Raw genomic sequence first — 25,759 nt, 5'->3', positions numbered from 1 at the left:
TTGTCCCCTTTGCCTCCTGCATTGAACCCAGAGGGGGATATTCACATACCCCGATCACCTGGAGTTGCACCGGGTCTGTGTGTCTCCGGTGCATGAGGGCGGCATTCATTTCACTGCCCAGGACCCCGCCACAGTGCCCGTCGTTTATGTCCAGGCTGCCTCCACGGCGGTCCTAGAAACATATGCGACAGGAGACCCGTCGTCACCCTTCCGGAAGCATACCCCATAGGCTCCCCCAGTGCCTTGCTCGGATGCCATGGACACAGCCCAAGAATACTCACTGATGATGGCAGTAAACCCTAGACGATGGAGAGAGGGGAAACAATGACCAATGTGGAGATGATGCCGGATTTCATTCATTCAGTCAAGGAATGTTTGTCAGGCACCTGCCATGTGCCTAGTACAGACCTAAGCTCGGGGGTACGTAGATGGAAAGAGAAGGCCCCTGTCTTCATGGAACATCAGTTTAGAGGGGGTATCACACACATCTAAGTGATAAGTGAGCAGAGAAAAGAGTGTCTAAGTCTGCCTGGGTAATAAAGGAAGGCTTTATAGAGCAGGTGATGTTTGAACTCCAGTTTAAAGGAGGAAAGGGCATTTCAGGCAGAGGGGACAACATATTAAAAGCCTCAAAGGCATGAGAGAAAACACAGTGGACCATCCTGGTAACTAAAGGTAGTACAGCCGGAATGGGTGCTTGTGCGGGGAGTGGGGGAGGGAGCAGGGGACGAGGCTGGGGAGACAAATACGGGCAGCTCACAAAGGACTTTGTACGCCCTGCTAAGGAATTTAAGAATGATGTTATCTGGCTGTATTGTCCACCTCCTTAAGTCGCCTAAAATCCCATCTGGAACAAGGCGGGGGATAAATAAATAAATAAGCAAGCCTCCATTTCTGATGTTAATCTGTTTTTCTTATAGATCTCACCAGCCAGATGGGTTAAGGGGCATGAAGAAACTTGGAATTGCACTGATAGGAAAACGAAGCAATTGTTCACCGAGTCCTCGGGGTGAGTGTGTGTGCGTGTGCGTGTGCGTGTGCATGTTCAAGCAGGGAGCCATTTAGTTCACAGAGACTCCTTTGCCAAGAACAGTTTACCGTATTTCTGCCATCTGGGGACCCAGGCTTTTCTTTATAAACTCAGTGAGACCTGACGGGGCTTGGCGGGGACCAGGATGTTCCTCCCTCATCCAACAGTCCCAGGGCCACAACCGACCCCCAGCAGTTATTTGCTTTGGTTGTTTCCAGCACTGTGGAGGATTTTCACACACTAAGTGGCAGTGGGGAGAAGGTGGCCTGAGCCTAGGGGAAAGCAAGCCCTCCTCCCCACTTTGCTGGGCCCAGCTTCGCTCTTGGGAGATACCTGATGAAAATGCTGCTGCTGCAGGTACCGCTGCTGTGGCGGCAGTTGGGCTGCGGGATACTGCGAGGGAGGGGCGGGGGGCTGGTCTGACAGCTTCCGATTCATCGAAGGCCGGATCTCTTCTCCCACAGCCCCACTCAGGGGTAGGCCTCCCTGGGACCTCCGGTCCAGGCTGTTGCCCCGCTGACGCTGAGAGAGAACAGAGAAGATACAGATCCATTCTCCTCCCGCGTCTGCTGGCCCTACCCCTCCCTTCTGGCAGCTGTGCCCAGACTTAGCGCTTGACGGCTCCAAGAAACAGCTGATGGGGTGGGGACAGCTTAAGGAGAATGGACGGTTTGGATCATCAGGTTTTCAAAGTGGCCTCAGCATTCTCAGATCCTCCCAGTTTGGGGAGTATGGGTGTCTGGTTCACAGACTTTCCACATGGTACCCATCTAGTCCATTCCCAGTGGGCTTGTTTTTCTCTGTGTAATCAAGCTTACATATTCCATTTTCCTGACACAATGCCACTCCTCCTTATCGCGTGTTGCCACACCACTGGACATCCTACCCTCCAGATAAGCTCTGCTATTGACTTTGCATGATTCTGAGCTGTCATTTACAGCCTGGTGAAAGAGACCCAAGCAGCAACGCTCTCGCAGCACCATGGAAACCAGGCCTGCCGCTGGGCGTGTTGGGAAGCAGCAAGACCTTTCTCCTGAATGCTAGGACAACCTCGTGAGTCAGAGATACTTTCTTGTTATTTTTATTTAACAAACAATTACACAGGGCCCTGGGCTCAGTGTATGCCAGGCACTGTTTTAAGCACTTTGCAAAATGAACTCTTTTAATCCAGTTTAATGCAGTTTAATGTTGTCTCTCTTGTCTCTTTGTGCACATCCTTGTAAATGAATACCTCTGTCCATTTCCTGGTTAAAAGTATTCACAAGGTCTTGGTTAACCTTTGTTTTTCTTTCTGAACTTTTGTGTGCACTCGGGAACACCCTTTTCCCCTTTGATTATAACTTCTCAGGCTTAAAATCAACCCATTACTTGAAAGGGATGTTTTTTTTTTTTACTTCCCCAAAGCACATGTTGCTTGGAAAGTCTCAATGCCTTTTCAAATAACCTGTTGTTGGGATTTCAACTACCCTAGTCAATGCCTGTTTCTATAATATCCATCTCTCATAACTGTTATTTCTTTTGAAACATTATTTTATCGATTGTGCATGTGTGAATTTATTTATGGGGGGTAAGTTAACATTTCCTTAGTGCCAACTGTGGGCAGGCTCTGTGGCAAGAGCTGTAATCATGTTATCTCATTTAATCCTCACAACAGCCCAGTGAGAGAGGCATTATATTCTCTCCATGCTATGGATGAGAAAACTGATGCTCAGAAAGTTTTCTTAACTTGGCTATGTGATAAGAATAGTTAGCAATGAAATCAGGACTTCAAGCCAAGTCTATCTGATGCATTTTCTATTAAAACAATACTTCATACTCCCAACTGTTCCAAGAGCATGAATTCCACGGCCAGTTTTCTCCTCCAATGCCCTCTGCCTCCCCCGCTTCTGCCACCCCCACTTCTGTCACAAAGCTCTACCTGCTGCTTTAGTCCTGGACTCCAGGCTCTAATATTCCTGAATGTTACCACCCACCACCCAGCTCCTTCATCCTTGGGCAACTCCTGAGCTAAGGTGAAAATTGTGAGATAGTAACGTCTGTGAAAAACGAAATACCAGCATCCACAATAAGAGCCCATGTGTGCTGAGTGCTTGTAGTGTGATTAGGGATGATGTAAGGGATGGGGACACATCATCTTCTCTAACCTTCACAACATCCTATGAAGTTGATATCACTATTATCCCGATTTTACGGATGAGAAAACTGAGGCTCAGAGAACTTTCCAAAACCATGGAGCTAGGAAGTGTTAAGCTAGGATTTAGACTGCGATCTGACTTCAGAGTTATTCTGCCTTTCAGAATGTGCAGGGACCTGCCCATCAAATGCATGGTCTTGGTGGTTCATGTAGGACCCAAGACGCCCAGAATCTCTGAATTGGGGCTGATGGGGACCTGAAGCATACCTGATCCTCCCGGGTTCTGTCCCTCAGAAAGATCTGCTTCTGTTTGGAGATGGAAGTCGTCCTGTAGTAGTCCACCAGCTTGTTGAGGGATGGAAACTTCTCTGTCCACAGGAAGTAATTACCCTTGTTGTCTCTCATGACTTTGAAGTGCTGAACATCATCCTCATGCCTAGAGATCAAGGCAAATCCAACACTGTCTATTACATGGTGACCATGTCCCCGCCTCCAGGGCTGACTGCATCCAGGGATGCTGGAGTTCTGTCTGGGTAGGAAATGGAGATATGGGTGGCTAGCCCGTCTCTGGGCAGGTGGGCTGGCCCAGTCAAACTCCAGGGGGAGATTTGTGGGCAGGACCACTCAGGAAGGACACAGGCTGCACTAGAGATTTTTTTACTTGAGCAGAAGTTAATCTTTCTTCGGCCACTGGAGCTGATCTTTTACAAGAGAAAAAAGTTCCAAATGCTTTAAAGGCTATGAGGTTAAGGACTATTTTTTTTAACAACGTTCTTTTGAAACATGGCAACTGCTGAAACATTACTAGGCTAAGGACTCTGCCAAGACTAGAGCGGAGGAGTTTTTCATGCCCTTGTTATCTTTCTCTTAACAGAAATAGTTTGAACCAGCTCTTTTAAGCCTGTAAACTACCAGAGAAATTTGTCACACTTTGTTCTGTACATAATGGGGATCTCTTCTTTCGCATAAATAAGGTTACAAAGTATTTTGAGCTTTTGGGAAAAAAATGTGCTGAGGCTCAGAGAGGTGGAGGGCTTTGGTCAAGGTCACGGTGAGTGAGTGGCAGGGCTGCGGCAAGAATCCCGGCTCTCGGTTTCTAGTCTAGTGAGCTGGGCCTGTCATACCATGCACACATGCTAACTTCTTTTGGTTTTTTTGCTATTATTATTATTATTATTATTATTAATTATTTTCATGCTAACTTCTTTTAGATCAGCACCCTTGACACCAGCTGGACTCACAAGTGATGGGACACATTTGTGCCAGGGTTGGAGAAATTGAATTGTATTCACTGGAAAGGGAGGACTGGCCTTTTAATAATAGCTCCAGGCTTTCTCCACCACAAAGTCATTCTCTTTCGGATGTCAAGGTCTTTTTTTTTTTTTTTGGTCAAATGAACATACATTTATATCTACATATAAACTTGTGTTAATGATAGCAGTTGTCCGATCCAGCAGAAAGGTCAAAAATTTAAAGCATGCTTGAGAGTAAAGATTCCTCTTTCTTAGGGATGGATTTAGTGGTCCGCGTTCAGAGAGGACAGGAATTCTGATCTTCATTCTCCTCTTATGCGCTGGGCTCTGCTCACAGCCAGGTGAACCCAGACAGTGATGCCTGCTTGACCAACTCAGGGATATCACCGAAGCTTTGTGATCATCGCCTGCTCTTCCCCTTTCGGTTGTGGCCACTCATATAAGCTTTCTTCACTCCAACACCACGTGGCTCAACTCAGTCATCACTCCTCACATCTGGGTGAGGAGGAGGACGCATTCTTGTGATACAATTATTCATCTACCACCTCTTAGTCAAAGAACACAGAGTGAGAAACATTAACCCTTTCCCTCTCCTGTGCTGAGAGGATGGATGTCAGGGCTGCAGTTGGTCATCTGGGTGATGGAGAGAGAGTGGCTGGACCATTGTCTCAAATTCTGAGAAGGGCGGAGGAAAGGATGTAACTCAGGGCTCCAGGCTCTAAAGTCTAAATATTTCAAACCTTTAAAAAATGATAGAGCTATACTTAGCTCTTAATTATCTACATCCATGACAGAAAGCAGATGTATAAGTAAACAAAAAATAATTTTGCTTTGGAATATATTATACTACATTTCTGCAGAAGAAGTAATATAATTCTGTTTATGGTAATAATCACCATCACAAAAAGCTACATTGTCTCAACAGTAGGGGAAGACTGGCAGAAGTCAAGACTGCTCTTTTTTTTGTAGAATTCAATTTTTTTTAAACATTAAAAACCTTTTTTTTGGGGGGGGACATAATTAGGTTTATTTATTTATTTAAGTGGAGGTATTAGGGATTGAACCCAGGACCTCGTGCATGCTAAGCACGTGGTCTACCACTGAGCTATACCCTCCACCCTTATAAAATTCAATTTAATGAAGGAAATATAAATCCTAATTCCTAATTGAAAAAGCCAGACTCAACATCATGCAGACCAAAGGCACGAAGAGATGCCTTTCAGTCTAACAATTTGCTTGGCTCTTGCCTCTAAGTGTGGCCCTTAAGAAATTGGTTTGACTTGTAAGATTTATTAATAGAACAGAATTTCATTAATTCAGATCTAGTAAGTTTAGAATTTGTGATACATCAGTATTGGCCTGAGCTAAAACTTACCATTGCCCAAGTCATGAAAAAGAACACTTCAGTGAAGGAAAATTAAAAGTTTAAGCCTGACTGCAAGGGCAGTGCTCTGGAGCCCAAGCTCTTCTTGAGCCCAGCAGGGGCACATATGCATACAAATGGTTGACCTATTATTTTTAAGTCCTTCCTATCAATTCCTCAATATACCCTTTCTTTCTAAATAGCAAACTGGACTCAGCTGATTACCCGAGATTGGATTTATGAATTTAAAGCACTACGGCTGCATGTCTTTCAAATGCTATGGCATCACGCAGACCGGCATTTCTGGTCGGGTAAGTTGACAGTAAGGCCTCACTGTACAGGTTGTCGGGCCTCCTCCTAGACTACGATCGGCTTTAATTCTTGCACTTTCACGTGTGGTCACCAAGTCTGATGTGTGACTTGTGATCCCCAACACGCTGACCACACACCGTGTGTTCAGACTTGGGGCTTCTGCGTGGGGGGCTGTGTCATGTTTCAAGCCTGCGCTGAGTCATTTCCTCCCCGGGGCTGCACAGGAGCCAGACTTTGCTGTCACAGGCCCCCACCCCAGGCCTCCTGGGCTCTGCTGCTGCCCGTTCGGTGGTTTTACAGGGCTTGGAGGTGGCCTTTTTGTACAACTACCCACAACTGCAGTTGTGACCTGCGGCGGGAACTCAGGGTTTTGATTTTTTCAGACCCTTCCTTAGACAAACATCAGTGGTAAAAGAAAAGGTTAAGATCTCAACCTCAAGATGGATGTGGACAATTAGGAACTCTCTTTTCCTTCTCCCTTCCCTTGCCTTCCACAGATATTCATCCAGCACCTATAGGGTGCAAGGCTCTGTAAAAGGTACAAAGATAGTAGATAAAAATCCTGTCCTTCCAGAAGCACCTGGGCTGGAGAGGGAGGCTGATGAATGTACATGTAATTTGGGCCACAAACTAAGGAGTCATGTACATGAGTTACGGGAAGGAAATGGTGGCATCACAGTTGATAAGATGCTTGGGCCTCTTGGCTGCCAGGTTCCTGAAGTCATAGGTCTTTTCAAGAGGGTGGTGTGGGTCAGGGTGGAGTCAGGAATGACCAGTACCTGACAGATATGGAGAAGTCCCCTGGGGAGCTCTGGCTGGCCCGTATGATGAAGAAACCGACCGCCTTGCCCATCAGCAAGTTCTCTGCCTGGTGTCGCGAGAGGCCTTCGTGAAACCATCTAGCAGGTGAGATAAAAGCAGAGGATCTTGGTGAGATGCCAGAGTGATGGTGTGGGGGAAGACGGGGAGAGATGACCCACAGGGAGAGAGGCAGGGGACTGTGTTCAGCAGAGAGCAGAGAGAGATCAAAGAGGGGCCAGGAGCTTTTGAAACCAAACAAACGCTCCAGCAGTTGGCGGGCGAGGCTAGGGTTCCCCTTGATGCACCCACCTTGCTCTGTACTGCGCCCCCTCCCCCCCCGCATCCCCCACAGAAGTGTCTCTCTGGCTTGGAAATCCTGAATCATGGAAATGTGCCACTGCTCCAAAATGGGACAGCGTGGGAGTGACTCCTTGCAGGGAGCGGCCGCCTGCGGCAGCTTGGAGAGGAATATCTCCAGAAAAGAACTGCAGGGACAGACAAGATGCCAGGAGGCAGGGACCCCTTTGGGAACTGGGGCAATCGGGCTGGAGCCGGGCAGGGCCTTGGGCACTGGCTCCCAGGCTGAGACCTCAGTGGCTGGGAAGGAGGGTTACAGCCCAGGGTCCTTGGGTGGCCTGGGGCAGGTCGGTTTTGCTCTGTGCTAGGCAGAGGCTGCAGGGCACCCAGGGAGGCCCGCACGCACACTTGGAAATGAGTGAGGCTGGCAGCAGCCAGACAGAGATATCTACACAACCCGCTTCTGGGCCCTCCCCAAAAAGCCAGGCTGGAAAATCTTCTTTACTGTAGAAAAGAAGAAACTGAGGAGAAACTGTCTTTCAGGGAAGCAACCAGGGTGGCAGCCTTTGGAAGCGTTGCTGCAGGCAGCATGGCGCTTATGAAGAAGGCCCGGGGGGCAAGACAAACAGTGGCTGGAACCGCAGGGCAGGAGACCGGAAACCTCTCTGAACCGTAGAAAAGCGGAACACACGTTGGCAATCACTCCAAGGCCAAAGGTGGGGCAGCGCCCCTTTCCTTCAAGGTGCCTGCCCTAACTGCTGCCCCTGGAAGGCTAGTATGGGTGTCCCTTTAAGGGGAACGTCCAAAGGCCACGCTCTGGATTCCTTTGTGAGCAATTCCCTGTGCTGTCTGGAGTTTAGGAACCGAGCAGACAGGGAAGGTGGAAGGGATGTCCTTATTCCAGACCTGGGGCTGCAGGGGAAGGGTGGCTGGGCTTTGAGGTGCAGGAAACAGAGGGTTTCTGATGTCATCTGCCTGGAGATCCTGCCAGAGAATTTGCCATACAAACCTACATGGCTGACAAGCGGCCACCGCAGGAAACGTAGGAAACGTGATGGGGAGGGGAAATGAAGGGTGCCTCCTCCCCAGCAGCCGTCCTCAGAGGCAATATCTCAGGCAGCAAGCAGTGAGGGGACTGTTTAGAAAACACACACTTGTCCTCCAACAGGAATTTGGTAAGTGATGTCTTTCAAGACTTGCAAAAATGTCCACACACACGACATATGAAATGAAATGCCAGGGTTTCACATTATCTTATTACTCCAAAGCTGTTCATTCAGTCATTTAACAGCTTTTATTAAACATCTATTTTGTGCTGGGCCCCCTTCTGGGCCCTGGGGGTACAGTGATGAGCGGAACCGGTAAGAATCCTTGCGGAACTTACATCCTAGCGGGTGTGGGGAGACACACCACAAACAGCAAAATGATTAGAATACAGAGTGTGTCAGGTGATGTCAGTGCTGTGGAGAACATGAAAACAGAGGAGATATGGGGAGGGGGGAGTAATTTAAAATCTGGTGACGGGGAGGGCCTCCCTGGGAGGGGACATTCTAACCCTAAAGGAGAAGGTGGGAGAACCAGGAGGGAGGGTAAGTTGACGGTAAGTTGCTGACGGGAATGGTCCAGCAGAGAAGGCGGGAGGATGTCCCGGAAGCCAAATGAGGAAGGTGTTTCCACAGGAGGGAAAGATTCCCCACGTCAAATTGTGCTGAGATGGTGGCCAACAATCGACCACGGGGACCAGCGGTTCACTGTGATCTTGATCAAAAGGTTTCCAAGGAGTCGTGGGGGCTCCAGAGAGAACGGGAGAAGGAGGGTTAGAGACAGCGAATATCACAGTTCTTTTGAAGAAGTGGAGGGGTAGCTGGAAGGGGATTTGGGATCAAGAGTTTTGTTATTTGGCTTAGTTTTTGTTTTTTGGTAAGATGGGAGAAATTGCAGCATCTTTGCTTGCTGACGGGAATGGTCCAGCAGAGAAGGCAAGAAAGTTGATGCGGGAGAGAGGGGAGAACTTGGGCTAGAAGCACAGATGCTTCTTTCCTAACAGCTGCAGGAAAGGCAGAGTCTCAGAGGTTGCAGGATGTGGGTGGATGCAGTGAGTCAGGTCGGGGTGGGGTAGTGGGGCTTTTCTGGGGGCCTGCACTGTGCTGGAAGCAAGGCATCATCTGGGAGTGTGGTGGGGAGGGCTGCAGGTGTGACGCGGTCACCTAGAAGATACAGGGCAGCATCAAGGGCCCCGCTGAGGTCAGTGGGCAACCTGCAGGTTCAGTGGTCAGTGCCGGTGCCCTGGGAGCGGTACCGCTGCGCCTCACCAGGATCATCAGCAAAGGTTTTCTAACAAGCCTTTGCTCTTTGGCTAGACCCTGACTCTCAGACAAGATTAGATTTCTATCTAACCCTTGTGGTCAATTCTTGAGACGCACGAGACCCAATCTCAATTTTTCGTTTCCTCTTTACGAAGGGAGTTTCCCCGACTTCTTTCACTGGCGTGAGCATGGTTTCAGGAAGGCCCAGGGCTGTTCGTTATCCTGGTTGGGACGGAGGCTGGGTTGGGAGACAAGAGAGAAGAACCCCCGAAGGAGCAGCTGTGGAAGTGGGGTGGCCGACAGCGCCCCCTACTGGAATTCTTGGAAACCCTGTGGCTATGATTATAGATAATTCTAGTTTATAAACTTAAAATAGCGATACTTGCACATGGTATAAAATTCGGGGGAGAATGCAGTGAAATGCAAGTCTCCCTCCCACCCGTGGCCTTCAGCTGCGTGGTTCCCTCTCCAGAGGCAACCATTTTTGACGGCATCTCGGCTGGGCGTGGGTAATCTTTACTGCTGAAAAAGCAAGGGGAGTGTGTGTGGGCAGGCCCGTCCCAGCAGGCTGGAAATACTTACTCAGGAAACTCCATGTCTATAAAATTCTTGGGCACGTATCCTTCTTGGCTCCCAAGCTCCGCCTTGAACCACTCCTCTTGGTTACTTAAGATCTACATGGAAGAGAAGGAAGGACACCAAGAAGCAGGAGAAAGGGGCTGCAGGGCGCAGGGTGCCCTTTGGGATTTAGAAGAAAATAAGACAAAGGAACCACTTAGCTGCTCAAGGGCCAGAGCAGCGGGTCTATCTTTGGGATTTGGCTTCTCTTGACCCCAAGCTCTTTTTGTCCATTTGGGCCATCCACTCACGTGACCCCACCCTGGGTGGCCCCCCAGACTCAGTGCTCAGGGGCTTCCCTGAACCCCCTTCTCCTATTTTAGAGAGTCGTGTCCCAGATCTTAGCACCTTAGGCCCCTTATCTAGGCGGGTGGTGAGAAGGAAGGATCGGCTACTCCGTGACTTTCTCCTCTCTGCCAGGCAACTAGGAATCTTTTACAATTTCAATTTGTTCTTAAGTTTTTTTTTGAAACTAGCAAATTAAAACTTAAACATCCAAGTGGGGGCTAGCTTTGAAAATATTCACTCTTGGTGGGGGGAGGGTATAGCTCAGCGGTAGAGCACGCGCTTAGCATGCACGAAGCCCTGAGTCCAATCCCCAGTACTTCCATTAAATAAATAAATAAACCTAATTACCCCCAACAAGGAAAAATTAAAAAAAAAAAAAAGAATGAAAACATAACTCTTGGCTTTCACACCCCATGTGTTTCACAAACAGTTTGGACATAACTCAAGACATTTGGAATGCCTTTTCTAAACTTGCTTTTAGAGCCAGATCATAGGCAAAACCAGAATTGCTGCCTCATTACTATACAGTCTTACCTTGACCATGACCTCAAATGTTATCACCTGCCTGGATTACTCATATGATTCTCCAGACTTAGCTCTATGTGGTTTCTGGTTATTTCAGAAAATCGTTTACCGTTAAAAGATGAATATTCACTGCATCCTCTGACCCCAAGAATGTTTCTAAAGTATGTAGCATAGACTCAAATAATAATTCAAAATGAAGATGGTAGAGCAAAAAGATGAGAAGGATCTTGATGATGCCATGGAACCCCTGAAGAGCCACCCAGGAGCCCTCTGACTACTGGAATTTGCATGAGAAATTATAAATCATTGTTATTGTTTAAGCCATTTTTAGTTTCTGTTTCTTGTAGCTGAAAATGGGTTAACTGATGGGAGTGTGATGATAACGGGAAAACAGAAGACGGATAAGAAAGATCACCTGGAGGAGAGGCCATCTGGGCTTCCCAGGCAATGAAAGGAGTTACCCAGGTGAAGTCTGAGGGCAAAAGAACTTCTTCTGGGGCACGAGGAAGTGAGGACATTCTGGGGACGAAACGCCTCAGTCTAACGGGAGTTTAGATTGTGACCACAGGACCAGAGACAAGGGAAACCAGGGGCACAGGGCTTTGTGGTCCATGTTGAAAATTCTGGATTTTTACCTCAAAATTTATGAAGAGGCATTAAAGGATTTTCAGCAGGGAAATAGCACAGTAAGAACCAGAGTGAAGAAAGGCGTGCTGTCTCAGAGCATGATGTTGGATTGAGGGGTCAAGTCACGGGAGAAAGAGATGTCGGAGAGAGATGTGTAGCCATCCGGGGAAGAGATGGAGGGGCTCTGGGCTAAGAAGAGGTGAGGACATATTCCAGAGGAATCAGGAGGCACAAATGGCAGGATTTAGTGACAGTTGGCGGAGCTAAGGGAGAAGGGGGATTCTGGGATGGCTCCGGATTTCTGGCTTGGGAGATGGAGTGGGCGGTGATGCCTTTACTAAAATAGAAAACACAGGAGGAGGAGCAGGTCTAAGGGAAAACTCCTGGACTTCAGACCGCGTGTGGGTGAATCAAGTTGCCCTGGGAGGTCTGAGGAGGAAAACTCTGTGAGCAGTTGGAGATGTGTGTCTGGACTTGATGGAGAGGTTGGGACTGGAGTTTGGGATCCTGCAGTCACTTGAAATTGGTGGAGTTCAAACCACAAGTTTTTCTCTGTCCCGGAGTTTGGGAAGAGAATTGAAGAGAGCTAAGTAATTGAGAAGCAGTGATGACCTATTTCTAATGTCACACCTGAGGTGGTAGAAGGGGGACTTTTAGTTTGGGAATGAGGAGGCTTAGGTCCTAGCTTGTCTCTGTCACTAAGTGTATGACCTTAGACGAATCAATTTCCATCTGCAAAATGGGGGCAATAAAAACTGGCCAGCACCTCATGGAGCCAACCCGAGGATCAAGTAAGCCCTGGTATCTGGAAGTCCTTCAGAGAGTATGCACCGTTTTTTTTTCAAGAATGTAATTCTGTAAAAGGTGATATTCTTATGAGGGAGAACTCCAGTTCTGAAGGACACGGAAGGGTTTATAAGTTCTCTAAAGTGTTATATGTTTATGTTTTGAATTCAATCATTTGTTCTGAAGAAATAAAAGTGTGTCCCATATTTGAGTTCTAGAATTGCTGAGAAAAGAAAACTTTATAGTTTCTAACATCAAATGTGACTGTTGGTCTTGCCAAGGACGCGTGGGTACGTGTGTGCTGAGGGGGGTAGTGGGTGGGGGAGGCAGGAAATCTAGGTCAAAAGAAGAGTTAGGAAACTCCGCACCAGTGCCTGGTCTTCACATAAAGAACACAAGGGCATTTTGCTCCATGCCCTCTCCCCTGAATTTAAGGACTTTGGAATTCCTTTCTCCCGTCACACAGGAAGGCGACGTTTGGCTTGGGTAGCAAATGTCAAATACGAAGGTGTACAGGGATGAGGTAGAAGAGGCCATTTGGAAATTGGCTCATTGCGGCAGGAACCATACTTTGCACTTAGTTCTCTGACCTGAAATTGGCTGTAATTTTAGGAATGGTGGTTCACACCCATCTACCTCCTCCAGCAACTGAAAGATTATCCCACTATACAAGCCACTTTCCCCCACCACCTGCTGCTCGGTCTGCCTGAGATTGTGTTCCCAGAGAGGTGAATTTATAGGCTTTTTATGGTGCATAGAAGGCAAGGTCTTTTAAAAAAATCTCATTTTCTGCAAAGAAGAATCTTTGGGGGGAGGTGGTTTCCTCCTGCCGTTGTTGGCCCGGAGCCATGCTTCCTGTTCGTCTTATCTCTCCATCCCTCCCACCCCGTTCCCCTATCTCTTGTCCCCATCGTGTAAACCTGGGCAAGGGGCTCAGCCCAAACATGTGAGGTTTTACCCTTAACTTTGCTGTAACTTAATTCTTATAATGTTGCCTCCCAGAAATCATTTTCTGGGTTACATGGCCTGAGAATAAGTTAGATGTGGGAAGAGGACAAAATGTACGGTTGGAAGAATTTTAAAACTGGATGAAATTATAGCTCTTAGAGGCAGAGCAGAAATCTGAAGTGCTGAAGGAGTTAATTACATAGGATTAACTCTTAGTGCCCCTTAGTCGCTGTTTTAGTGGGAAGAAGTGGGGTCACGTTTAGATGCATTACAGAAGCAGACAGAGATGGGCTGGGCTGAGAGGCTTTTTTTTAAATATCGATTGGCAAATTCTAGTGGGAAATCTAAGTCTGGTGCGGGGAGCAGCTGCGGGGCCAGAGGTTGTGACATGGACACGAAACATCCAACTCTTGACTTTTTAAATGTTTTTCTCACAGGAGACACGGGAGCAAGTCATTTGGCAGGAGTTCCCTGTCCACTGTCTGGCTCACCATTCTGGGAATGGCATCTAGTGAGCACCTACTGTTTGCAGTTAGGTGCTGGGAATAGAGAGGAAGGAGCTGGGGCCTTCACCCTTGGGAACTCACAGTCTGGAGGGGGTGGTTTGGCAGTGAGCTAGTCAGTTTGTTTTGTACCTTCTAATGACAAAGGCTGTTTAGTCTTTCAGCACTAAAGGCCAACCACGAAAGAGCATTCCGGGAGTGAACTGCCCGGGCAGTCAAGAGCTGGCCTTGAAAACAGCTGTGAGCCTCCTGGGGCTTGTTACCCATCTCTGGAGGAGGGGGCGGACGGAGCATGTCTACCACCACGATACAGACCTCCCCGGAGGCTCAGCCAACATGCCCCTTTCCACTTTCGTCTTTACAGTGGCTACAAAGGACAGAATTTTAAAAGAAGGAGGGCTTTGGCCTTCTGATGGAATTCTAAATGTGTAGAAGCGCAGTTTAACAATCCAAGGAAGGCATACCAAGCCCCCGTCTGGGGCCCTGACTTGGGTTAGATGCTGGGAAGATACAAAGACAAACCTGCAAGGATCTGCTCTCAGACCAGTGGAGGGCTCACCCACTCACTCATTCATCAAATATTTATCCCCCTTCTGCTGCTCTGGACACTAAGTCAGACCCAGCCCTGACCTGTACAGACCTCTGGGGGGTGGAGGAGCCACCATGTAAGCAGACAATCAGGATCACACGGGGTCAGGCAGCAGCGAGAGGTGGCTGCTCAGGATGCAGAGAGCTTGGAAGCTGGGCCTGCTGGTAAAATACTGTCATGTGAGGCCAGATCGTAAGCGCCTTGAATGGAGTTTGTGTGAAATGCTGTGGAGGAGCTAAAGAGGTATGGTCGGGAGGGGTGGTTGGGAGAGGGGAGGATTAGTGAGAGTTCCTGGGCAGAGGTGGTCAAATGTCTGTGTGAGGGAGAAGGGCATTCAGAGTACGAGGGAGAGCCTGGAAAGGATGGTGGGTATATGCAGTGTGACCTGGGGCATTTCATACACAAAAATGTGCATGTGTGTGCATGTGTATGTGTGTATGTAAGTGTACGTGTACGTGTTCATGCACACCAGCACGATGTCCTTGGGCAGTAGTTTGGGGCCGTAGGGTTTAGACTTCAATCAACTGGTAATGGGGAACCAGAACTCAAACTGAGTGCTTTTGAGTAAGGACATAATATGATCTGGTTTGTCTTCTAGAAAGCCTCTTCTGGGACTAGTTTGTAGGATGAAGGAGGAAGAGATGGGAGGCGATGAAGTCAGTCAAGGCCAAGCTATGGCAGTAGTTTTAACAGTCAGAGGCAGTGGGAACGGGTGACACTGACAATGTGGAGATCATTTTTGAACATCCACTTTGGGCTGGGGCTATTTATTACCTCTAATCCTTTCCACAAGCCTGTAAGATACATATGGCCTCCACTTATAAAGACACTGAAGCTCAGAGGGGGCGAGTGACTGACCCAAGGCCACACAGCTACTAAGCTGGGACTCAAACTCAGATTTATCTGGCCCCAAAGTCCATGCTCCTTTGTACTGTGTCAGATTCCTCTCCAGTGAAGAAAGGGATACAATGAAATAAAAACTTTCAGAGCAGCGTAAGGTGTTTGGGTGTCAGACAGGGCTCCATTCAGCTGCAGGAGAGGGACAGTGAGCAGGGTCCGATCCTGCAGGCGTTTAAGTAGGGTCCTTATATTCCACACTAAGGAGATCACTGCTGGTCTTTAAGGGAGTGTTGGGGGTAAAAGACAGATTCCAGAGGGTTCCAGTGGAATGAACGGGAAGTGAGGAAGTAGAGACATTTAGCACAGAGAATCCTTCCCAGCACTGGCAGGGAAGGAGAGGAAAGAAACAGGAGCTGGACTGAAAAGCAGAGTTGAGGAGAGTTTTTCATTTCTTTTTACTTTTCTGGAGAATAGGGAAATTTTAAGCAAGAGAGTAGGTTCTGTTTGAAATGGGAGGTGAGGGGTGAGAGTTGTCCCCTTCTTTGGGCTTCCTTTGGGTGAGAACACTCTAGAATGTCAATACTCACATGGTCACAGTTCCCCACAGGGAAGGGAGGGACTGCTCACCGTGTTGCAGAGCCCTCTGTGACCTTGGTAAGATCCCAAAGAAGTGAAGGTCACATTTTCCTGGGTCAGCAGCCCCAGGAACAGTTTTGACCTCGAGAAGCTCGACATTGAAGGCATACTCTTTGCAACTGCCTTAGTAGGTCTTGCACGGTGAGAGCAGTTAGGGGGATAAATACTGGGGGGTTCAAATCCAAACCATCATTCTGCCTGGTTTGTGCTCTGCAGACACCTTTGGAATCATCGTCTTGCGTACTGACGGGGTCCTTCCTATAGCAGACATTTATCTTAGTGGAGGGACAATGGTGGCCTCAGCGACACTGGGTGGTCTGAGAAGGCCCACGTGGGCTGCAGAGGACCTGGGATCAGGATATCTGAGGTGTTCCGAGGCCAGGAGGAGGGCATTGGTGCCTTGGTTCCCCAGTGGCCTCTTGAAGGCCTTGTGTTTTTTGGCACAAAACAGGGGCTCACAGGCGGGGTCTGTAACTGTGGTGCAGGAAACGGGGGAGAAGTCCAGACCCTCTTCAGCTCGGCGAGTGGCCGCTACAATTCAAGCATGGCCATAAGACAAGTTTTAAGAAGCCCCTGAGTTGGCCAGGTGTGCATGGCCTTTGTAGACCCGAGTCTCAACTCTCAGCTGCCTCTCCAGGCTGTCCCCACCCACACCTCCCTCTTGTAAGTCCCAGCCATGCCCAGCATCACAACGCAGACCGAGTTCCGCCTGGGCTCACTCATCTCTGAGCTTTAGCCAAGAGCCCAGCCCACCTTCTTGCATTCTCTGACAACTGACAGCACCACCCAGTCCTACAACCCCATCTTTCAAGGTGGGGTCACTTGTCCCCCAACCCTTGCTCCTGAGCATGTGGATGAGAACATCTATGACAGCCCTCAGGGCAGGTTTGTTCCCCCTCCATGCCACGAGCATCTCAGGGCAAGGATGCTGGCTTGTGCCAAGCGGATTTCCATCACCCAGCCTGGTAGCTGGTGCCCAGGTGCTCAGAAGGAAGCCTTTTGATTGAGGTGAACTTCTCTCTTTGAAAGGAACTGTATATATTTCTTGAGAAACAAAGGCATGGATTGTGAGATTGACTCAGTGACCAGACCAGAGACACCTAAACTCTGTCAGGCTCCCCGGGGCCCCACATCACCTACCTTCAGAACATCTCCGGCGTGAAAGCTCAGTTCATCCTCACCTGAGGCGATGAAATCGAACTTGGCAATGGCTTCCATGTTGTAACGTGAAGCTGGAAGAGAAATAATGTGGTCATTGTGCCTTTCTGGCAGGAGGGGGGCGGCAGAGCCAGTGCCAGCGGGCTGGTAGGGGAGCCCTCAAAAGTCTCCAGCTGGGGAGGGAGGTGCGGGAGCAGCGTGAGGGCTTTTGTTTTCCGCAAGAGCTCCCAGAGCCTCTAGGACCTGCTTTCCGGCATCGTCCTCTGAATCCCCAGATGCCAGGAGCAGGGAGTGAAGGCCAGCGATCGACTTTCCCCTCTCCTTTCTTCGTTTGCTGTCCTGGCCTGTGACCATTTCTGGGGCATCGCTGTTTCCGGTTGATAAGGACGGAAGACTGACTATCATCTCTAACTTGGGGCCCGAGGGATTGGAGAGACTGTTCGGTAAACACTGTCCTGAGGCCGTCCCTTAGCAGCTGTATTTAACCAGGCAGCATTAATTAGACAGATGCCATTTTCTCTTTTACATCTGAACCATTTAAGAGAACTAGACAGCAGCGGTCAGTGGGGAACGCAGCATCCTTCTGCACGGTTTGGGAGTAGAAAGCACTCTGGTTTTAGAGTTGAGAGACTCAATTAGTTAGATTCCTTCTTTTATTATTATGGTGACGACCAAGTACATTTTGGAAATTTCCGCTTTAATACTTCAATTGAGTTAAAATATTGGTCCCTCCTAGTAATACATGAGACCTGTGTAAAGATAAATAAGTAAACCTACAAATGAAATATAGCTGTTTTTTTGGAGACAGTGGGATTTAATAGAAAGAGAGCAGAGGCCAGGTGTTGCTGGCGAATAGCTGTGTGCCTCCTGCAAGTAACGAAATCTCTTGCAGTCTCAGTTTCCTTATTTGTGAAAGGAGGATCATAATGCTCAACGAATAAGGACATAAGATTAAAATAATGACGAATGCAAAATGTTATACAAGATAGAGCTAAGTAGCATTTATATTTTAGAATAATTTTATGGAATGAATTTATCCTCAGCAAAGGTAGCCTGGCCAAAAGCAGCAAAAATTTTCTTCTGATTTCTCCCATCATCTAGAAACTTTTCTCATTGAAATTTGATATTTATTCTCCATGACCCTCCAATTCTTTGGTTCTCTGCTCACTGTCAGGACACCATCTTGAAAGCTGTTGTTTGGCATTTCTGTTTTGCAAAATTTGCCTAAGTCTGAAACCCTTCAGGTTAATAACCCTTAAATCTACTTGACTTTCAGTGACCGGTAAACTGGGATCACAGTTGTCCTCTCAGTGGGAACTTCTGCCCAGGTGACAAAATTTAGGTAAATAAGGAGGGTAGTGGCCAGTGGGAGGGTGCAGCACGCAGCAAGCGGAGGATTAAAGCCGACTGCAGCAGTGGTGATAGCAAGAGGCTGGTTCCTCTGATTCGCCACATTCGCTTGGTCTTCCAAAGGCAATTTGTAGAGCTGAATATTACCAGTCCCAAAGATGGATCTTAAGCAAAAAATATTTCAGGAGCCAAAGTAAAATGTCACAGCCCCTTGTCTGAGCTTTATCACCAGCCAAAAATTATTTCCAAATGAAAAAAAACCACATATATTTGGTGCACTTTCTTCAAGATCTGTCCATCTAAGGCAAATTAAAATTTTTGTGCCCTAGGATGACCCACTCAACAGGAAGGAGTACTCTGCCCTCCTGAGTGACTGTGAAATGCCTCTGCTGATTTGATTCACCCCATTACTTTAACGTGCAAAGCTTCCCCTAATTAAAGCCTTCCCTCTAGTTTGCAGGAAGATGGGCTTCTGTGGGTCACCCTCATGGTATCAACAGCAGACACTGGTCACATCAGGAGATCAAGTGTCAGGTGAATGGTCCTGAAAACCAAGATCCCATTTCTATGCAAATTTACCTTAATAAGCAGGATGGAGACAAGGGGAGGGCAAGTGCTAAGCATATTAGAAAGTCACATACATTAGAGATGGAAAAAAAAAATCCAAGGCTTGCTCTAGATACGACCTTGAGCTTGGGAAGATCTTTCCGACATTACATGTAACTCAGATCAGGCCTGGGTGCTGGGTGCAGGCTGGCTGTAAGTCACCCAGTGAGAAGGCTGTGGCAGAAGTCAAACTGCTTCTGAAGAGAGGCACTTTCCTCTACCTTCCCCCAGGAGGCGGGTGGGGTGGTAAAGCCAACCGCAGAGGCACATCACAGAGCTCCCCAGCTTATAATGTTAATCCTGGGTTGCAGAAACCCAATTAAACAGGCCCACTCTTTGTGCAATCACTTTGAAAAAATTTGTTTGTGTCCCACTTCCATTTGTAAAATGAAATCTGTTCAGATGCTGTTTGGTAGGAGGGAGGTGTTCAGGGTGGCGTGGGGGACGCTCTGTTTTTGTTCAAATTGCAGGGGGCTTTGCAAATTCTTCCCTCGAATTTACCATTCTCTGCTTCCCTAATAGCAGAGAACAGTAAATGTGCCAGCCCCAGGGGCTGGTCTTCTGTTTGATCATAAAACTGCATGGAAATTTATATCCTACTCCTCTATATTCATTAGTTTTAATTTTGAAAAGTTAAAAATTACCACCAGGGAAAAAAGAAAACCCTGTACCCACCACCACAGCAACTGGAAAAGAAAACAAGTGATGGAGCCAAAGACGTGGTAGCAACAATTCCAAGAGAGAAAAGAGGCAGGGGTCGGGGGCGGTGAGAGAGACAGAGAGAGAGAGAGTTCAGCGGCCTCAAGAACTCAATGCGGTGGAGCCTTCTCGCTGCTCTTTGCAGTTAGAGCGCTTCTGACCTCAGGGAAGATGAAGACAGACACCTCTTCCGAGAGCCTCACTGATGGGCTAAATGTGCTTTCCCTTCCAGTAATCAGCTTCAGAAACGGCTGCAATGATACCTGAGTGTGGAGAAGTGACAGCATCCAGGTGCCAAGCCGCTGCCAGCAGCCTCCACCTGCTCAGCCCAGCCCTTCTGACGGTGCCATGGGTCCAGGAAGCCTGCCTCTGAATTGTGCATGGCTCCTGCCCGCAGCGCCTGCTCTGCTTCTCACCAGCCCTCTGCATCTCTCACCCTCCCACTTCACGAATTGCACGGAATACTGATTAGCAGCCCTGGGACACAGACCACCGCTGGACACCTCCACACAGGACACCCCCAGCACAGTTTTCTCTGCCCTTGCATTTCTGCTGAAGTTTCTTGTACCACCAAAAAACCCCCGAAAAAGTCAGGCATGCTTATCTACTTCTAAAATACATCACCGCAGAGGATTCTGAAAACAAAAGCTAGGAGACAGCTCTGTAAAACAGCCTCCATTTGAAAGCCAGATTCAGTGGATGTTCAGAAACATGTAGTTACCATCAAAATGGTACCGGGAGAGAAACTTCTTGAACAGTTTCAGCTCCTCCTAATTTGGCTATGAATAGCCAAGCCTTCCGTTTTGTGCTTCTCTTAAAAAGAGCAATTGCATAACACCACAAAGCTCTTCGAAGATTCAGGCTTAGGACCCAGGGAAAGGAGCCAGGGCTCAAACTGAATCTTGCCAACACTTCCTATTTTGCTGGGGGGAGCCCTAATTTGAATATATAGGACTTGCCCCTGTTTATGCTGTCATTCAGTTGAGATAATGTCTTGGGAAGAAAAAAAACATTACTCTTTTTTAAAAAATTCTTTTTTGTTTGTTTTGTTGGGGAGGTAGGTTGGTTTGTTTGCTCTTTATAAGTATTTTTTTGTAGCCTATTTACCAGGTTATTAGCAACAAACATAATTTGTATTAATTTATTTATTGATAGAATAGTGAGGAGTTTACGTTTTAGAACTTTGGCTGCAGTGACCAGAGGAGCTTAGCTAAAAGTGTAAAATGATACCAGCTCTCTAAGTTCACACAGTAATGCTTGGAATCCACACCCTTTCTACTGTCAGGCAGAACCTCTCCTGGAGACAGTGTGAAGGCAGACAGCGTCCTCCCCCTTGAATCAGCAAGGTCAGCTCAGTTCTGTTTCGGAAGTGGGAAACCTTACATGGCCGGGAAAAAATGATGACAGCTAAGCCTCACTGTACACAATAGATATGTTCTCGAAGAGTTATTATGATGGACGCTCATTCTGCAAAGGAATCCCATTGCAAAATGAAAAGAAAAATTTGTTATGCAAATAGCTACTTCTTCATTTATCTGTGTTAAAGGCTGGGTTTTCATGCATTGAGTCTTAAAAAGGGCACATCTGTATGTCCCTCTTGGCACCTCACACTGTGAGTTAAATAAATATGTTTCCTCTTTTCTTAAACCCCAAGCATCTTTTAAAAAAACCTCTTCTACTGATATATAACGTTCCACCTTGGAGTATAGACTAGGGGTCCTCAACCTCTTTTCTGTAAAGGGCAGGACATTGTCTGCTGCGACCACACACCTGCACTGTTTTCCGGGAAGGCAGCCGGAGAGAACAGTAAACAAGCAAGCGGACTGGGGTTCTGATAAAATTATGCTCACTGAAACCTGAATTTCATATAATTTTACATGCCCCAAGATATTCTAATTATTATTTTGATTTTTTCCAACCATTCAAAAAAGTAAAAACCATCTTACCTTGTGGCCAGAAATGTGTGATGAGTCAAATTTGGCCTACTGGCTGTAGTTTATGGGTCCGGGGCCCGGATGTCCTTGGCTATATCCTGTCTCCACTAACAGTCTGTAAACTTCTTCAGGGCTTAGGAGTAGGTGAACCTGATATGAATCTAAGATGTGCCATTTACTTCCCAAGTGCCCTATTTCTTCGTCCAAAACCTGGGGGCAATCACACTTACTCCACAGGGCGGTTGTGTGTTAATAAAGACCCTGGCACACAGTAGGCATCAAATGAGTAGTAATAGCAGTTGTTATTTATCCTTAGATGCCCAGCAGCACCTAGTCAGTGCTTTGTAGGCCCTTAGCAAATGCTTGTTGAGTGTCTGGAAACATGATAAATGACCTGCCACCAGAGTTATAACTGTAATTGATTTCCACCGGGAAGGGGCAGCAGGCGGAAGGACCCATTTACAAGGATCAATTAATTTTCCATTCAAAAGTGCCCTAACTGCTCAGCAAATTCAGCCAGAAATCGTGAAACACACGTCCACACGGAAGGTCTGATTTATTTAATCCAATAGAGGGCAATGGTGCACCCCAAACCGTGGATTCCACCTCATAACTTTTCTATGCATGACGAGTCCCCACAACCTTTATCTAGACAGTTTGGCAACTGTCTTCCTGGTCTCTGGTGAGTTTTAAGGCATCTAAACTTTAACATTTCAAAGAGTCTAAAACCCATAAAATACAGAATTGCTTAGATGGAAAAAGAATTGGAAGACATCTGCTCCCACACATTTTCTGATGCTTAAATTCTCTCTGAGCTCCCTGGAAAGCTGGTCCCCTTTCATCTCAAAATGACTAGTTCCTCACTCTTGCTTTTGAGCCGAGGTTTATGATTTGTGTTGAAACCCCTACTATGTATTTTTCTTTTATCTGAAACGTACAGCTGTGGTTGGGCCTTTCTGACTTTATCATCTCTTTCTGGGCATTAGACATAGGAGTGGGAAACTGAGGAAGGTCATAGACCGCCCTTCTTGAAATTTCCTAAGTGGAGGATGGACAACTACCTATGACTCATCTGTTAGCCACTGGTTAAATATTCTTCTAGAGACCCAAACCAATCTATTCTGGAAAAGAATGTTAAAAAAAGAAGAAGGAGAAGGAGAAGGAGGAGGAGGAGGAGGAGGAGGAGGAGAAGGAGAAGAAGGAGAAGGAGAAGGAGAAGGAGAAGACGAAGAAGAAGAAAGAAAAGAAAAAGGCTGAGCATGGCTAAGAGATGAAGGGCTGATCTTTCCTCATTTTGGGCCCTCAGGTGACATTTTTGGTCTATTCTAAACCAGCAGAATCCTCGCCCACAGGATACCTTTATAATCAGCTGGCCACGTTGGAAATGTTAACCTTCTCGCTCAGTGTCTAATAGGGCTTACATACTTCTTTACTGTGCCTGCTCTTGAATTACTTCTAACTCATCCTCTGGAGCCCTTAAAATAGAGGGCCTCAAATCCTGTTCTAGTAAGATCCTGCTTCTGGTTTCTCTGGAGACTTGGATCTGTGTCCAGGTGCCAGTGGGAGATGGAATCATGGCAGCTACAACCAAGACAGCCGTGGGAGTGGCCACCAAGGGCTTCTGCTTTAAAAGATTTACAACCAACACTTCTTTGCTTATCTGGGTCTCTCAAGTCAGACATGCAGGGCCGTTTCTTTTTGGGTTTTGGACCTCAGGGGCCTTCTAGGAGGACCTGGCCTATTTCCACAGGTGCTCTCTCCACGGGGTATAAACAGTGCTGATTTTTATTGCACCCAGAATAAGCAAAGACAAGCACATGGACCCCACCAAACCAGTTCTGGCAGACATTTTTAGGACCCTCTAAAAGCCTCCATTTTAAATGCTTTTGAGCACACGGGACATTCTTATTTTCCCCTCATCCCTAGGTGACTCAATTTTCCCCCTCCTAAGCCCTAGAAATGCGTAAATCCCCTGGAATGGCTGGCAAGGGTGAACACATGGGACTAGAGGTGCCCTTTGAAGCTTGTCCGAGGATAATAATTCCTCGGTAGCTGATCTGCTGATGCCAGTCCTGGAGGCCACCAGGAAGTGGCTTGTGAATAGAAGCCATCAGGGAGTTTCTCCATCTCTCTGCGCTTGTGTGTCCCTTACCAAACAATTCATCCTCTAGCCGCTTCACTGCGGAAAGCGGTAGTGGGTTCCTGAGTGGGATCCGAGACATGGCGGGGGGTTGTGCTGTGCTCCCCTCCCAGTCTGGGATGGCTTTGGGCTCAGCCCGTAACCACCCACCCAAGGCTGGCTGTACCCACCCGGCCTTCTAACACCTCTACCAGGGCACTGCCTGCAGACCACCTGCCAGCCTCTTAGGTTCAATCCAACCTTGGATCCCCAGCCCCACCTGGACACTTTGGCTTTGCCCTGAGATTTTTTTTCCATACTTTTCCTACTTTCCAAATGGAAACCATCTTCCCAGCTAGAAGGCACTTGGTTTCCAGGTTTGGAAGCTAAAGAAAGATATTTCAAAAACTAACAGATAAACTTTACACAACTGGAGAGTTCTTCTAAGTCCCTTAGATCCTTATTTAATCAAATTGCTCTTCTGCTGGTCCCTGTCTGTCATTGTGGATTAGGGAGATTTCATTGGTCTCAGTGATGCTTCCCTCTTTTTAATTAGCTCCTCTTGTCCTGCTTAGCGTTTTTTTTGTTTTGGGGAAGGGAGGTCAAGGGGAGGGGAGTAGAAGAGGGAGGCAAATCAGAAGGTGGTCCCTGTGCAGGTCCCCTCCCCTGCCTTGTAAATTGAGCGATGCCGAGACAAATAGTCATTTGCTTTTCCTTCTTCTGATTATTCATTACCTTACTCTTCCCCCATCAACACCAGTATGGCTTATAAAACATACTTTTTTTTTAAGTTCAAAGCCCATCATATAAAATCTCATTTGTCTTCAAACTTTTTATAAGAAAAATATCTTTCTTTAAGCGTAAGTGTAAATTTGCCACTCTCTGCAAGGTGAGGCTGCCAGCCACAGTGACTTGGTTTCAAATCTCAGGTCTGTTGCTCACTTGGTAGCCGGAGGAAGAATGTCTCTGTGTGTCAGTTTATTCATTGAGACTGGAGATGCTAATCTTCACCCCCGGGTGTTTCGGGAAGAGGATGTAGAATGCTGGGCTCATTGCTAGAGTTCAGCAGTTTAGTGTGTCTTTCCCCAAAGCATCTTTGCCTCTCGGCTATCTACCATTGTTTCTCGTAGAGAATAGAATGTCAAGACTTCTTTAAAAGGTGTAAATTTTAGCATATATTGGGGCCCATTTTCCCCACTTACCCTGGGCAAGTTCTGGTTTCTCTCTACTTACCTCGGAGCCCTGGCTGCAATGTCCTCAGAAGGTACAATGCATCGTAATCAAGATGATCCAGTAAGTAGAGAGAGAAGATAGCACTAGCCAGAGGAAAGTTGGGAAATGGAAGATTGAGAAACAGAAAACTGTTATGGCTTCTAAACCTTGCCGTGGGCCCAGAGCTCAGTCACCGTGTTGCTATCTTTAAACAGGAAGCCCCGGGACAGCCGAGCAGGGAGAGCTCACAGAACAAGCCTCCCCGACGCCTAGAAACAAGAACCAGTTAAGACTAAGCTCCATTTACTGACGTGGCCTGTCATGTGCCAAGGGCTTCAGAAATGGTCACCCTTTGCAACATGCATTATTATTATTATTATCATTCACATTTTATGAAGGAGACAACGGGGTGAGAGATTAGCGTAAGGGTCTGCTGGCTCCAAAAGCTGTGCTTTCTCCTTCATCCAGCTGCCTCCACTGGTCCCAGCACAGTAGTGAAACTGCTGCTAACTAGCTGAGTGCCCCTGAACCATCCTGGGCTGCTGTCTTTCAGACAAGAAATTGACGGGAACGATTCTCAGCTATCTGCAAACATTCAAGCTCACTGCTCCTTGGTCAAAGAGGCAACGACTACAAAAAACCTGGATGACCTCAGACCAGCAATCATATGCTTTAAGGCAATTGCAGACATGGGTTTCCAATCTCAGTTAGTAAACTTACAAGCAGCTGTTCTCTTTTCCTTTTCTTTCTCTTCCTCTCCCTCTCTTTTTTTTTTCTCCCTCCCTCTTCCTCTCTCTTGATGCCACATATTTCTAGCCTTTCCCA

The 25,759-nt window shown here is 47.3% G+C and overlaps 1 protein-coding gene and 1 long non-coding RNA gene across 4 annotated transcripts in view; one reads left to right on the top strand and one right to left on the bottom strand.

The window, feature by feature from the left end:
- GRAP2 (GRB2 related adaptor protein 2) overlaps positions 1-25,759 on the bottom strand; it is a 60,444-nt gene that overhangs the window by 2,974 nt on the left and 31,711 nt on the right. For 2 of the 3 annotated variants that reach the window (XM_010960275.3, XM_045520640.2), the window contains exons 2-7: positions 16,997-17,088; positions 10,079-10,170; positions 6,872-6,991; positions 3,432-3,600; positions 1,364-1,552; positions 50-172 (exon numbers count right to left, since the gene is read on the bottom strand). In XM_010960275.3, the coding sequence (XP_010958577.1) occupies positions 50-172; positions 1,364-1,552; positions 3,432-3,600; positions 6,872-6,991; positions 10,079-10,170; positions 16,997-17,074 (771 nt within the window). In that variant the 5' untranslated portion in view covers positions 17,075-17,088. Of the gene's footprint in view, positions 1-49; positions 173-1,363; positions 1,553-3,431; positions 3,601-6,871; positions 6,992-10,078; positions 10,171-16,996; positions 17,089-17,257; positions 17,345-25,759 lie in introns of those variants that run through there. The other variant, XM_074375584.1, reaches the window with a different exon arrangement.
- Positions 179-23,980, top strand: LOC123618372 (uncharacterized). Its single transcript, XR_006726801.2, has 5 exons — positions 179-420; positions 921-1,009; positions 1,971-2,083; positions 5,984-6,091; positions 19,902-23,980. It is a non-coding gene; the product is annotated as an uncharacterized LOC123618372 (long non-coding RNA).

Source organism: Camelus bactrianus, chromosome 12, assembly GCF_048773025.1.
Source record: "Camelus bactrianus isolate YW-2024 breed Bactrian camel chromosome 12, ASM4877302v1, whole genome shotgun sequence".
Taxonomy (NCBI): Eukaryota; Metazoa; Chordata; class Mammalia; order Artiodactyla; family Camelidae; genus Camelus; species Camelus bactrianus.
The sequence above is the reverse complement of the archived record's forward strand: the minus strand, read 5'-3'. Positions and strand labels throughout refer to the sequence as shown.